Here is a 14,461-nt window from a genome sequence, read left to right as displayed (position 1 = left end):
AAAGACTTTGAAAAACAGTTTGTCATTACTTAATTATTCCTTTTTCTTTCAGCATGTATGAGGCAATCATTCCAAGCGGAGCAAGACAAGGACCAAGCATGCTCAAGCGAACATGTAGCATATTTGTTTATGAAGATATAAAAGAAGTCCATAAAAGAAGATATTTATTGGAGGTGATGTCACACTTTGTTGGCATTTTAAACTGTCTCATGAATTCTCAGCTGAATAATTGGTCCAATTTTTACAAATTGATAAATATCTTAAGCTAAAACAGTGAATATCGTTCAACTTTATGTAATACATTTATCCATGTCTAATATATTTTTTCATAGTACTATTTCTTACATTTATTTTTTGTGCAGTCGTATTTTCTGCGACACAGGTTTTTAGTAATGCAGCAATAAACAAAGAGAATGTGTACAGTTTAGTTTTGAGTAACGAAGTAAGTCACGGTGTAATTTTGTCTCTACTAGGTGGTGTCAGTTCTCTTTAAAGACAGCACTTCTTAGAGGTGTAAACTAGTGGTACGAAAAATGTTACAATTATTTGGCAATTGTATTTTTCTAACCGTAAGTTAGTGGGACTTAGAGCTGTGTTTTTTCATTTTGATATCTTACTAAATTAGTGCATACTTTTGTACACTGTTGACGTTTGTTTATTTTTCATTTCCTTGATTTACTGTTGTAAGTCAGGCATGCCTGGTATCTGGTGTTGACTCCACTTTACAATAGGGTGGCATTAAGCCACTTGTTACGTTGCACTTAAAAGTATTGTGAAAGCATGTGCACGCTTGTGTGACTTGTTAGACTCTTTTCACAGAACTTAATTTTTCTGTCACTTTATGTAAAATTGTGCCCTTGTCCAAAGAAGTATCTTGCTGCGGACAGTTTTTGTACTGCACATATTTAGTAATAATAATTTAGCATTTATATAGCGCTACGAACCCTCAGGCATCTAAGCGCTGCTTATTATTACCCATGGTGTCTGTTGCTCATTTATCGACCTCGAAAGGATGAAAGGCTGAGTTTGGCCCTGCCGGCATTCAAACCTGCGTCAGCAGGTTCTGCACAGACAGTGGCGTCGACAGGAATCAAATTTAGGGGGGGCACAGAGGGGGCCAAAGACAAAAGTAGGGGTGGCACAGACAAATGTAAGGGGAGAACATGGTCACTGCTTGTCTTAGGCAGGGGGGGCACAATAGGAGGCCCATGTTTGTTTGTTTATTTGTTAATGCGCGCCAAACCCATGGGTAGCCGGGCGCAACAGTTTACATGAAGACTTAAGCTTGTTACAGTATTTAGCATGAGTATATACAGCACAATGGCAAGAAGAGCAAATATATGTGAGACTATATACAAGCATATGCATATGAAACACAGCGGCAAAAAGCAAATATATACAAGAATATATACAAACATATACCCAGAAGCAGGGCATGTCTTGGGGTGTCCAGGCAAAGGGTAGGTCGTGGCTAGGTAGGAAGCTGGGTGTAAGCCCTATCCCCCCCTCCTAGCAACGCCACTGTGCACAGATGTCAAAGCGAGTGCTCTACTCGCTGTGCTATCATACCGGATATTTGCAGTGAAATGCACGCACATAAATTCTAATTGACACATTCCACCCACAGAGTCCTCTTTTTTTTAAATTTAAACTATCCCATCTGACTCAGTCAGCTCCAGAAACATTTCAGTCACCGGTTGGTGCCATTCACTGCCGCCCTATACAAGAAAGGTTTTACACGCAAGGATGCCTTATGGGGTCCAGTCCAATTTCCGATCCCTGTGATGTCTACAGTTTTCAGCTTTAATAGGGAGTCAGTGGACTTGGGTGTCCATTACCTCCTCGGACTAAGAATTCTTGGGAATACCGGATGTAAATTGAAACCCTGGTGGGGCTTCATCTTGGTGGTATTCAAATATATCAAATTAATTCTGGGTGAGCTGACCTCTACCATGGTTTGTAGAAGGAAACATCCGGCCTTGATTGAGCCAACACCGGATTCTTTATTAAACTGGTATTGGTGCTGAGTACAACCCTGTTGATGAAGGTGACAGCGCTATAGAGATCTTGGCTGCAGATTTTTCTTTACTCTGCTTCAGTCTCTTCGGCTCAGAGGCCATCTGGCTTGATTGCACTGGCACCTTAGTAGACTTCACCAACTTATATTTTTTTTCATCAGGACTGAAGATTGGAGGCATCTGGGAGTTGTGTGCGTTCTTACCTTTTCTATCTCCTATAGGGGAGCTTTTTCATGGTTTCTGGAGCCTGTTCAAAATATTTTAGCAGTCTCCAAACGCCCCCTATTCTTCTGGGGTGAAAGAAGAAGTGAGAAATTCAGACTTCTTACCTGACACCTTTTGATCTCAAACGGTGCCTTTTAGGTTTCCTCTAAGACAGGGGTGCACAACTGATTTTGACAGAGGGCCGAAAGTACCTTACATGAGAGCTATAGTGGGCAGAAAAGTAAATGTGGGTGGGGCGGTAGGCGGGCGTGGCAGGAGGCTTTTTAAACCCCCAATTTGTACTAAACACATGGAAAAAGAATGTTTTTGAGGGGTAACGATTTTTATTTGCATTTCAAACTTACATTTTGTACTACACATTTTCCATTGTTATAATTTATTTCTATTTAGTTATTGTATCTCGCCTGTTTAATTAACTTATATATATTTTATTAACCCTAGATACACTATGCCCCATGGCCCCCTCACCCCAACCAAACACTATGCCCCATGTCCCTCACCCCCAACCAAACACTATGCCCCATGGCCCCCTCACCCCCAACCAAACACTATGCCCCATGGCCCCCTCACCCCCAACCAAACATTATGCCCCATGGCCCCCTCACCCCAACCAAACACTATGCCCCATGTCCCCCTCACCCCCAACCAAACACTATGCCCCATGTCCCTCACCCCCAACCAAACACTATGCCCCATGGCCCCCTCACCCCCAACCAAACACTATGCCCCATGGCCCCCTCACCCCCAACCAAACACTATGCCCCATGCCCCCCTCACCCCAACCAAACACTATGCCCCATGTCCCTCACCCCCAACCAAACACTATGCCCCATGGCCCTCACCCCCAACCAAACACTATGCCCCATGTCCCTCACCCCCAACCAAACACTATGCCCCATGGCCCCCTTACCCCCAACCAAACACTATGCCCCATGGCCCCCTCACCCCCAACCAAACACTATGCCCCATGGCCCCCTCACCCCAACCAAACACTATGCCCCATGGCCCCCTCACCCCCAACCAAACCCCCCAACTCAGCACACACACAAACATGCACCAATACAGACCCGAACCCCCACCCCCCAACTCAGCACACACACAAACATGCACCCATACAGACCCGAACCCCCCACTCCCCAACTCAGCACACACACAAACATGCACCCATACAGACCCGAACACCCCACCCCCCAAATCAGCACACACACAAACAAGCACCCATACAGACCCGAACCCCCACCCCCCAACTCTGCACACAAAAAACATTCAAATCAAAACATTCATACACATCCGACACACATCCGACACCCCCCACCCCCGCATCTCAACATACACACAAAATACATTCAAATACAAACATTCACACACCCCCCCACATCTCAACATACACACAAAATACATTCAAATACAAACATTCTCACACCCCCCCACATCTCAACATACACACAAAATACATTCAAATACATTCATACACATCCGACACACACCCCCACCCCCGCATCTCAACATACACACAAAATACATTCAAACACAAACATTCATACACATCCGACACACCCCCCCACCACGCATCTCAATATACACACAAAATACATTCAAACACAAACATTCATACACATCCGACACACCCCCCCACCCCCGCATCTCAACATACACACAAAATACATTCAAACACAAACATTCATACACATCCGACACACACCCCCACCCCCGCATCTCAACTTACACACAAAATACATTCAAATACAAATATTCATACACATCCGACACACCCCCCGACCCCCGCATCTCAACATACACACAAAATACATTCAAACACAAACATTCATACACATCCGACACAACCCCCCACCCCCGCATCTCAACATACACACAAAATACATTCAAATACAAACATTCATACACATCCGACACACCCCCCCACCCCCGCATCTCAACTTACACACAAAATACATTCAAATACAAACATTCATACACATCCGACACCCCCCCTACCCCCGCATCTCAACATACACGCAAAATACATTCAAACACAATCATTCATACACATCCGACACCCCCCCCCGCAACATACACACACAAACATAAAGCAAAACAAACCCGACACACAAACACAAACAGACCACTTACCGGAGACGTGCTGGAAGGCAAGCAGGTAAGCGGCAGGTAAGCTGGAACGCTGGAATCGCACTACGACTGGGGTGGTCCAAGGCTGAAATGCCTTCCGGCATCAAGCCTTATGGACCACGCCAGCCGTAGTGCTGGCCCTCCATTGGTGCAGCACACACGCATTACGTGGCTCATAGGAGCGACGTGATGCGTGTGTGTGCTGAGCCAATGAGGGCCAGTGTTTTCACCGGCCCGGAAGACAACAAAGACTTTCCTAATGGAGGGCGGCCGGGCCGCCCTTCATTAGGAAAGTCTTTGTGCCTCGCGGGCCGGTCAAAAGGGCATGGCAGGCCGCAACTGGCCCGCGGGCCGTATGTTGTGCACCCATGCTCTAAGAAGAAGGTTGCGCCCTGGAGTAAGCAGTCACTCCTCAAATGGTAATGGTGGTTATTCTTTTTCTGTTCCTCCGATCTGGAATGGTGAACAGGGTCTCTGCTCCTATGTTGTTTTCTTTTCCAAGGCAGAAAAACCATGAGGAATGCATCGATCTGGACGGCTGCTGAGTTTCGATCCTTCTCAGCTGGGCTTTTTCCGCTGAACCTGCCTGAAGAAAAGTACAGCATCAGCGAGATGAAACCACTCCAGTATCAGAGCATACATGTACATCAGCGGGAGGGGAATAATTCAGTGCATAAGAAACAATCCAATGCAAAGTGCCCAAACCCAGAACCATACAGTCACAATCGCATCCTGCTAAGCACAGCAGCACTGTAACCTGAATTGTTCCGTCGGCTGGGAATAATGCTCACCTCCTTGTCTTTAATAGAATCAATACTTTTCTAAAAGTTTGAAGGAAGATTTTCCAAAATATGTCAATACGGAGGCGAGCATTATGCTTGTTTAAAGCTTACTTACCACCAACAATGCCGGTTGCTCCACCAGTTTCAGGTAAAATTCCTTGAAGACTGACTCTCCTGCTCAGTCGGCCATCCTCATGATGTCCTCCAACCGGACTCTTGCTTGAAAAGCCTTAGAGGCCATAGCACCTCTGGCAGAGTGCGCCCCAAAGTGAGCAGTGTCTATTCCGGCCTGCGTAAGCGTCCAGCACATCCAGTGTGCAAGGGTATGTGGCGCAACTGCCTTATGGGGTTTGCGCAGAGCTATCAACAACTGGCCCCTTTTATCTGACCGGCGGTGGGCCATCATCTCCTCCTAGGCTATCAAGCACTTGACCACGCACAGCTTTGGCTGCTCCTTGAAAGCTGGCTACGTGATCACTCTAGAGTTAAACTTGGACCTCCTGGACATGTGAGAAACAACCCCGTCTGGAGAGTACACGTTGCCCACCAAGTCTAGGGCTCTTGCGTCTGATGCTCTCCTAGAGGATACAAGGCACAATAACATTGTGAGCGTGCCACATAGGGCAGTGCGGGACAACTCTGCTTTGCGAGGCCAAGAGAGGACGAGGATCACAATGGTATTAACGTCCCATAACCCGTCGTACCATGCTATAGGCGGGGCACTCCATCCGGATGCCCTTCAGCAACCTACATACAAGCGGATGCTGCCCATCTAGAAGACCATCCATGAGATTGTGCCCTGCCAAGATTGTGGAGCGATAAGCATTCGCCGTACGGTAAACCAGGTTCACCTCGGTGAGCCCAGCCAGAAGGTTCAGAACCTCTGCTTCAGGAACTGAAACTGGATGGACACCCCGTTCCAAGCAACAGCGTGTCCATGCGCCCCATGTGTTTGTGTTTGCATATCTTTTGGAGGTGGTTGGTGTCCAGCTGTCCTCGATGAGGCTGACAGACTTGCATGAAATGCCTGCAGGACTCCATCTCGATGTGAAATCCTCCAAGCCGCTAGGGCCAGCATCCCACTCTGGAGGAGGGGATGCTGCTCCCCGCTCAGTGCCAATAGGAGATCCAGAATTTGGGTTAGTTGGGTTGGAGAATCCGATGAAAGTTCCAGAAGAACTGGATACCAAGACTAAGAGGTCCAAACTGGGGCTACGAGGACTAACTCCACCTCCTCCTGACAAACCTTCACCAGGGTCCTCTCGATCATCACAAAGGGGGAAAGGCACAAGACACCAACCTCTTGCCCCACTGCTGCAGCTCTGCTGCGGCTGGGTCTGGCCTCAACGTGAGCAATGGAGACAGCGGAGCATTTAACCTTGATGCAGAAAGGTCTCTGACTAGAGGGCCCCACCTATGTTGCAGGAGCCGGTAAGACCTACCTGTACAGCTTCCAATCGCTAGAGTCCGATAGGTACCTGGAATGCCAATACGCCACATTGTTCGCCAAACCCGGCAAGTATTCTGCCGTCACCGAACTCTGGTGCCAGTTTCCTTGGCCAGCTCTGCCAGAGGCCTCGATCTGGTGCCACCCGGAGGATTGATATGCCTGACAGCTGATATATAGTCAATTTTGAGCACTATACAGCTGCTGACTCTGTCCCTGGCAAAAGATCAAACTGCAAAGAAACCCGCCAGGAGCTCCAGACAAGTGATGTGGAGCTTGAGCTTCTGGGGCAACCACTTCCATCCGGTGGTGACTGGACTGCACCTCGCCCCCCAGTCCTTGTGGCAGGCATCCAATCCGAATATCGCCCTGCCGTTCGAGGCTTCCATGTGCGCCAGCCACCAGCGTAGCTCTGTTTACCGCCTCGGGTGACCAGGCTAAATGCAGATTGTAAGAGAGATTGCGTATCAGGTGCTGTCCCTTAAGCCTCTGCCGCTCGTGGTAATGTAAGCGAATGGTGCCCATTCCTTTTAAAAATCTTGGACAGAGTAGCTTATGTCCAGATCCAAAATTACCTAGAAAAACACCATCTACTGGGCCTTCGACGGTCAGGTTTCCACCCCGGTCACGGCACAGGAATAGCCCTTGTTGACCTCAAAGCACAAATGAATCTGATCAGAGATAAAGGTGATCTAGCCATCCTCCTACTTCTAGACCTCTCAGCGGCATTTGACCTGGTAAATCATAACATCCTATGCCGTCACTTAGCCAACGATGGCCACTTCTTCAACAATGCCATAGCATGGATTAAATCATTCCTTACTAACAGAAAGATGAGTCTTCTCCTCTATAGCAGCTGCTAGCCCCACACCAGTCACTTGTGGAGTCCCCCAAGAATCATGTGTTTCTCCCACCATGTACAATGCTTTTACGAAGCCTCACTTCGACAAACTGGATTATTTGGGCGTCACATAAACTATGCGTATGATACCCAAATACTTATTCCAATCACAGGAGACTATGTCACAGACACAAATGCCCTAAATGCAATCTACCACACAATCCAAGCATGGATGGCCCAGAAGGAGCTATGGCTTAATGACGACAAAACAGAGATCCTCATTCTGGGCAACAAAGCGAAACTCAAAAATATCTCACCACTGTACCAATCCTTTAACATAGATGGAAACATCCCACTGCCAAAGAAGTTAAGACCCTAAGAGTCTATCTTGATTCCTCACACACTCTCACATGGCAAATCAATGCTATCACATAAGCATCTTCCTAAACGGCCAAACTTATCACGGCCTGTAAACCCTACCTCACAGTAGAAAACCGAATCACCCTGCAAGAGCACTTATCCTTTCCAGAATTGACTACTGCAACGCCATCTTTGCAGGGTCTTCATCCAAAAACATTCAGAAACTCCAAACAGTGCAGAATAATGCCTTACGAGCAGCATTAAACATCCCCAAATCAGAACATATCTCCTGCACCAGAAGAAGCATTCACTGGCTACCAGTGAACGACCGGATTACATTTAAAATACGCTGACACACAAATGCCCCTCCAGTACTTCCCCACGCTACCTATCAAGCATGAAAACTAGGAACCAATCCTGCAGACCCACCTGCACTGCCTACCTCGAGCAAATATCCATGCCCAGATACAAAAGACAAAGAGCAGGTGGCTCAAGTTTCCCTGGAATGGCAGCCAAATACTGGAACACCCTACCACTGGAGCTATAACTGGACCCAGCCCTACTCTCCTTTCGCAAAAAACTAAAAACCTGGTTCTTTACTCAAGACATCAAATTACACCCTCCGTCCTGCAAGTAACCCATTATGACCGGTACCCACCTACCTGCACCAGGACCTATAACCCACGTAAACCTCCACAAGACATGCAACCATACTCTTAAAGTGACACAATGTGGCAACACTAAGCCCAGACCCACTTCTGCCACGCTATCCTGCAACCATATACTTAAGCATGCCTCTCTATGATCTGCATTACCTGTAACCATATTCTTAAGCCTGCCAAAATCCATAACTAATCTTTTAAGCATACTGATTCTGCAACCATATCCTTAAGTCTGTTTACCTAGCTAGATTTACCTGGGGCTACTAGGTCTATCCTGTATAGGGCTGTACCGAATAGCATATTTAGTATTCGGCCGAATACCGAATAGTTTGTCAACTATTCGGCTGGAGCTGAATAGTTGTTTTTTTAGGCAAACATATTCTAGGGCATAATAAACAGCATTTCAATGAATAAACTAAGGAGGCATTCTATTGCATGGGTACATATTTATTAATTGGACACATCTCTGTAAGCTTATGACAAAAGACAAAAAAAAAAGTTAGGGGAAAAGCCCTCACTCCTATTGAGAGTAACCTGTAATGGGAAGGTTGTATTTTAGGAAAACAAGCCTTTCAACATTTTCAGCTAAGAGGCTACTTCTGTGTTCAGAATAAATATCTCCAGCTGAACTGAACACTCTCTCGCTGTCCACACTGGTAGGAGGAGGTGCCAGTACACACGCGCAACTTTTGCCAACCCTGGAAACCGAACACTGTTCATGTTCCACCATCCCACCACTCCAGCGGGTCTGCAGTTTTAGGGAGCAGCGGCTCTCTCAAAAAGACAGTGAGCTCAGTGTCCAGGGAACTTATTGACTGACTCACACCAGCTTTGGACTGCTCAACAAAACTGTCCCAGAATGCCCATATGCCACATGGTGGAACGCTTTTCTTGGGTGGTGGCTCGTCCTCTTGTGGGTCAGGGTCTGCAGATTGCCCCACAGGAGGGGAGGTCTGCTCACAGAGGGCTAAGGCAGTAAAGTGCATAGAACATTTCACATTGTTGGCCACAACATCATTGCTGAAAAATGTTAATTTGAACCGCGGATCGATGCCTGTCGCCACACAGTAGATGGGTATTGCCTCAATGTCTTTGAATCTTGCCTCTAAAGCCTTCAATAACTCTGCTTTCACTAGCTTCACACCAGTGTCCCTAACCTCGCCAGAGCTCAGGTAGGCCCTTAAAGCTTTCACAGCAGGAACCACCAGGAGATGTTTGATGCATGGGAGCAAATCTCCTTTATGAGCTCTGCAAAGGGTGCCAACAAAGATAAAACATTTTCTGCCAAAAGCCACTGGCAGGCAGAAAGATTTGACACTTTATCGTCCTCCGCACAGTACAAACTTAATGGCCGCCTCTGCCCACCAGTCGCCCCAGCATCAAAAAGGACGAGTTCCACTGTGTTGACACATCTTGAATCAACTGCAATTCAGCCAACCCTAGATTTTTTTGCATTGCGTGCAGGCGGGACGTGGCGGAACTAGAATGTTTGAAGTGGCCTATAAGTTCTCTTGCATGTGCCATCATGTCCGACACAGATCTTTGCACAAGAAGGCCATCATGGATGCAAAGCTGTAGGGTGTGAGCAAAACACTCCACACTAGCTAAGTCTGCTTCTCTGAAGGCCTTGCACATGCTAGCGGCATTATCCCGAAGAATGACGTGCACTTTGGAAAAGCTAATTTGCCACCTCTCTAGCATTTCTTGGAATGCTAATCCTATTTTGGCACCAGTATGGCTTCCGCCAAAAGCCTCGCACTGCAACAAAACTCCATGCCTTTTCATGTTGCTGACCAGCCAATGCCCCGCTAAACTCATAAAAGATTTCACAGTGTTATCAGATGTCCAAATGTCCACAGTAAATGCAATCTTCTCAGCCCTCTGAACCTCTGAAGCAATAAGCTGGCTCACTTTCGGGGGGCGTGGCTAACCGCCATGTAGAGTGGACGCATCTTCGGTGAGCTCCGCTCGATGAACATCGATAAGCTGCCATACGGGACTCCGAAGTCTCATCCGAGCCTGCCGGGGCATCACGAGTGTTGCTGAAGCCTGGAGGAGGCTCCGGGACCCTCCACACACGAAGGTTGCAGTCCGTGAGACCTGAACGCGGCTGCGGAAAAAACCGCGTAACACGAAGCCAAGATGGCGGCCTCCCCTCGCTAAGCCCAGAGAGGCCTGCGCTGGCCCGGCGACCCGCAGAGGCGGCGAACCTTCACAGCGCCTGAAGCGGAGGAGTATTGAAGAGCGGTTGAGGAGCCCCGCGGGAAGCGGATGCAGCAGAGGCACTGCCTGCGCCGCTGGGGTGCACCGACGGCTGAAGAGGCCCGCAGCGGAGACCAGTGGAGTTCGGGGGACCGGACGCTGGCTACCCCACACCCGGACTAGCCCCGCCGGAGGGGTTCATCGGCGCTGCCTGCCCTGCCGGGCCTGCGCCATCGGCCGGAGCAGCTGGGGGCATCCGCTGATCCCGCAGCGGTGACCGGCGGGATTGGAGACCGGACTGGCCCTGCCCGCTGAGGTGAGAGAGGAGAGTGAAGGTGCGGACGCCTGCTCCTGGACTTGTCCCACCGGAGGACCCACTGGAGCCGTCCGCCCTCCGAGCTGACGACCCGCCCGGCGGCCCGGGGGTGGAAGCGGAGGCGAGCGGGCCCGACCGGAGACCGGGGGCGGTCTGGCCAGGGGGGGATTCCCCCCCCCCTTTTTGTCTGGGGGCCTGGCCCCTCCACCTGCCTGGGGACCCGAGTGAGACCGCGGCCGCTGACCGGAGAGGAGGGGGTCGACTGGGACATATCCTCATCGCCAGACATTAGGAAAGAAGCCCCCCCCACACGTGGCAGAGTGCTGCCCCGGGCCAGGCCAAACACCGCACCCCTCCCCGCGCAATACATCTATATTTCAGACGGCGCTGGCATTGAGGCGGATTGGAAGTGCCCCGAGGGAGCTGGCGACTGTCCCCCCGCGGTGCAGAACCGCACACCAACCGGGAACTCACATATTGAGGCCGAGACCACACCCAGGGCCACGTCCTGAGGCCTCTACCGTGGAACCCGCCCCGGAGTCACAAACCACAGGAATGTCTGGCCAGGATAGATCATCGGGAAGGGGAGCTAAGTCCAAGCAGCGACAGACCACCCTGGATGCTTATACAGCCAACGAATCCCCTGACCCTGGGTGCCCGGGCGCGGCGGCGGCTGGTGGGGGGACGGACCCTACTGGAGCACCAACCGAACCCAGCAACACCCAACTTCTGGAGGCTATCACGGTATTCCAGGCGACAATGGTAAACAAAATTGATGCGGTGGCCATAGACCTGGGCCTCCTACGCCAGGACGTCCGCTCCCGGGCGGGCAGGACCGAGGCACTTGAAACCCAGGTACGAGAAAACACCGAAGCGAAAACCCAGCTCCTGCACGACGTAGATGGCCTGCGGCAGAGGGTCAAGAACCTGGAGGACAGGGCTGAGGAGGCGGAGGGGAGGGCTCGCCGGAATAACATCCGACTGCTTGGCGTACCTGAGGGCATCGAGGGCCCAGACCTCACCAACTACGTAGAGAACCTCCTGCTACAGGAGATTGGAGCAGAGAAGCTATCACAGGGTTTCTCCATCGAAAGGGCACACAGATCTCTCGCTAAGAAACCCCCACCAGGCGGCCCACCCAGGCCTATGATAGCTAAAGTATTAAACTACAGAGACCGAGAGATCATTCTAGCATTTTCGCGCTCTGGGGGCCAGATCCTGAGGAACTCTGCCAAGATAGCGATCTACCCTGATTATACCTTCCAGGTACAGATGGACAGAGCTCAGTTCATACACGCCAAGGCTAGATTGAAAGCTGCCGGAGTGAAGTACATGCTTCTGTACCCTTCTAGGTTGAAGGTGATATATAAAAATAGAACCCTGCTATTTGACGCCCCGGCGCTGGCTCGGGACTGGATGGACGAGCAGCAATTACCGGACATCGAAGATAAAAGACGCAAGCCGCATTGAACCACTCTCCACGACTACAGAGGAACGGCTCTTACCCCAAGCGCGCAGCAACATAAATTGAGCCCTTTGAGCAGCTGAATTGATCTTAATACACGGAACACCGAAGCAACAGCTCCCTCAACCCCCAGAAGTCTTCTTTTCTCTTCTCAGGGTACAATTACCCGCCCGTAGGGCACCCGAAGACCATGCTTGGTCCCAAGGAGCGGAAACGGGACAGTCATGACGGGGATCCCCCCGTTGGACCAGTTCTATGTTGGGGAAGTTTATCAGGGGGGAGGGAGATACTGGGGAGTTACACCCACGTTGGGACTTTTGAACAAGAAATACCGAGACCTCAGAATGACCTCATTACAGATGCACCTTTAATAGGACCCCGATTGAGTCAGTGGGGGAACATTGGGCACGACCAAGCTCATGGCTGAAACGATAAAAATAATGACGTGGAACGTCAGAGGCATGAACAGTTACGTAAAACAACGCCGGATCCACACATACCTGCGTCGCTGCAAGGTCGGGATCGCTATGCTCCAAGAGACACACCTAATGGAGGAGAAACTGAAGGCGCTAGCCAAAACATGGCGAGGGACCATGATCGGATCCGCCTATTCCTCATACGCAAGAGGGGTCCTGATTTGGATCGACCCGGCTGTCCCCTTCAAGATAACAAGCACCAAGACGGATGACGAGGGCAGGATGGCAGTTGTGCAAGGTACGATAGAGGGGAAAGACCTGTGCCTGGTTAGCACTTATGCACCCAATCACGATGCCACTCCCTTCTTCCACTCCCTTTATCCCAGATTAGGCCCATATGTAAATTGTGCTGTGATTTGGGGCGGCGACCACAACTGCACCCTTGACCCTCTCAAAGACAGATCCGATGCCAGACACTCCCGCCCATCCCCCCCAGCCAAGATATTGTCCAAACTAATGACCCAACTATCACTCTGTGATCTGTGGAGGGAACTAGACCCAGAGCGACGAGAATACTCCTTCTTCTCCCCACCGCATAAAGTCCACACCAGGCTGGACTACATGCTGGTCAGTCAAGAGCAGCAAGCCACCTTTCGTGATGCACAGTATTTACCTAGAGTACTATCAGACCATTCCCCCTTGATAGTCACATGGGAGGTATATCCGCCCAGACCCCCGGTCCCCACGTGGAGACTGCGAGCCGAGGCCCTGCTGGATGCTGCCTTCCGGGATCACATCCAAGACAGCACAGACGAATACTGGCAAGACAATCTAGGCAGTGTAGATTGTATTGGCACCGCATGGGAGGCATATAAAGTGGTCATGAGAGGGGACATGATACATCGGGGGGAGGGGCCCTGAGATCCATCGTGAACTCCCTGGTGGACGCAGAAAAGATGCTGGGGGAGCGGGAGAACAGGGTAGACGTGACCCCCGAGAGTCTACAGGAAATAATTAAACTGCGACAAGCCTGTCTATCCCACTGGGAGATGCTGGGGAAATTAAATTTCGCCAAACATAGAGAGAGGTCACACGCCCTGGGAGATAAACCCGGCAAACTCTTAGCTTGGCTATACAAAAGGGAGACCCCTAGCACCCCCATTTGCCACATACGCAAACCCGACGGCACCACCGCGTACACGCAAGCAGAGATTAACCGAGTTTTTTCTGAGTTCTACCGGGACCTCTATTCCCAGACCCCTCCCTCATCCGACACTGGGATCGACGACGCCCTAGACTGCATTAAGTTACCCAGGTTAGACCCACAACTGGCCGAAGCCCTCGACGAACCGATTACCCCTGATGACGTGAAGGCAATAATCAGATCACTTCCCTCCGGAAAGGTGCCGGGCATGGATGGCCTCCCTGGGGAATTCTATAAGACATATGAGGAGACCCTCGCCCCCCTGCTTGCACAAGTATATAACGAGGCTTTCGAGCGGGGCTCCCTCCCGAACTCCATGAGTGAAGCAATAATAATCCCCATACTAAAGCCTGGTAAAGATGGGACAGATTGCGGGTCGTATAGACCTCTCTCTAT

At 50.1% G+C, this 14,461-nt stretch overlaps 1 protein-coding gene across 5 annotated transcripts in view; it reads left to right on the top strand.

The window, feature by feature from the left end:
• Positions 1-14,461, top strand: part of WDFY3 (WD repeat and FYVE domain containing 3) — a 2,538,776-nt gene that overhangs the window by 1,991,101 nt on the left and 533,214 nt on the right. For all 5 annotated transcript variants that reach the window (XM_069630405.1, XM_069630406.1, XM_069630403.1 and 2 more), the window contains one exon: positions 53-173. In XM_069630405.1, the coding sequence (XP_069486506.1) occupies positions 53-173 (121 nt within the window). The remainder of the gene's footprint in view (positions 1-52; positions 174-14,461) is intronic.

The sequence above is a fragment of the Ambystoma mexicanum genome, chromosome 6q, assembly GCF_040938575.1.
Source record: "Ambystoma mexicanum isolate Mex_15411 chromosome 6q, UKY_AmexF1_1, whole genome shotgun sequence".
NCBI lineage: Eukaryota > Metazoa > Chordata > Amphibia > Caudata > Ambystomatidae > Ambystoma > Ambystoma mexicanum.
This window is presented reverse-complemented; position numbering and strand designations above follow the sequence as displayed.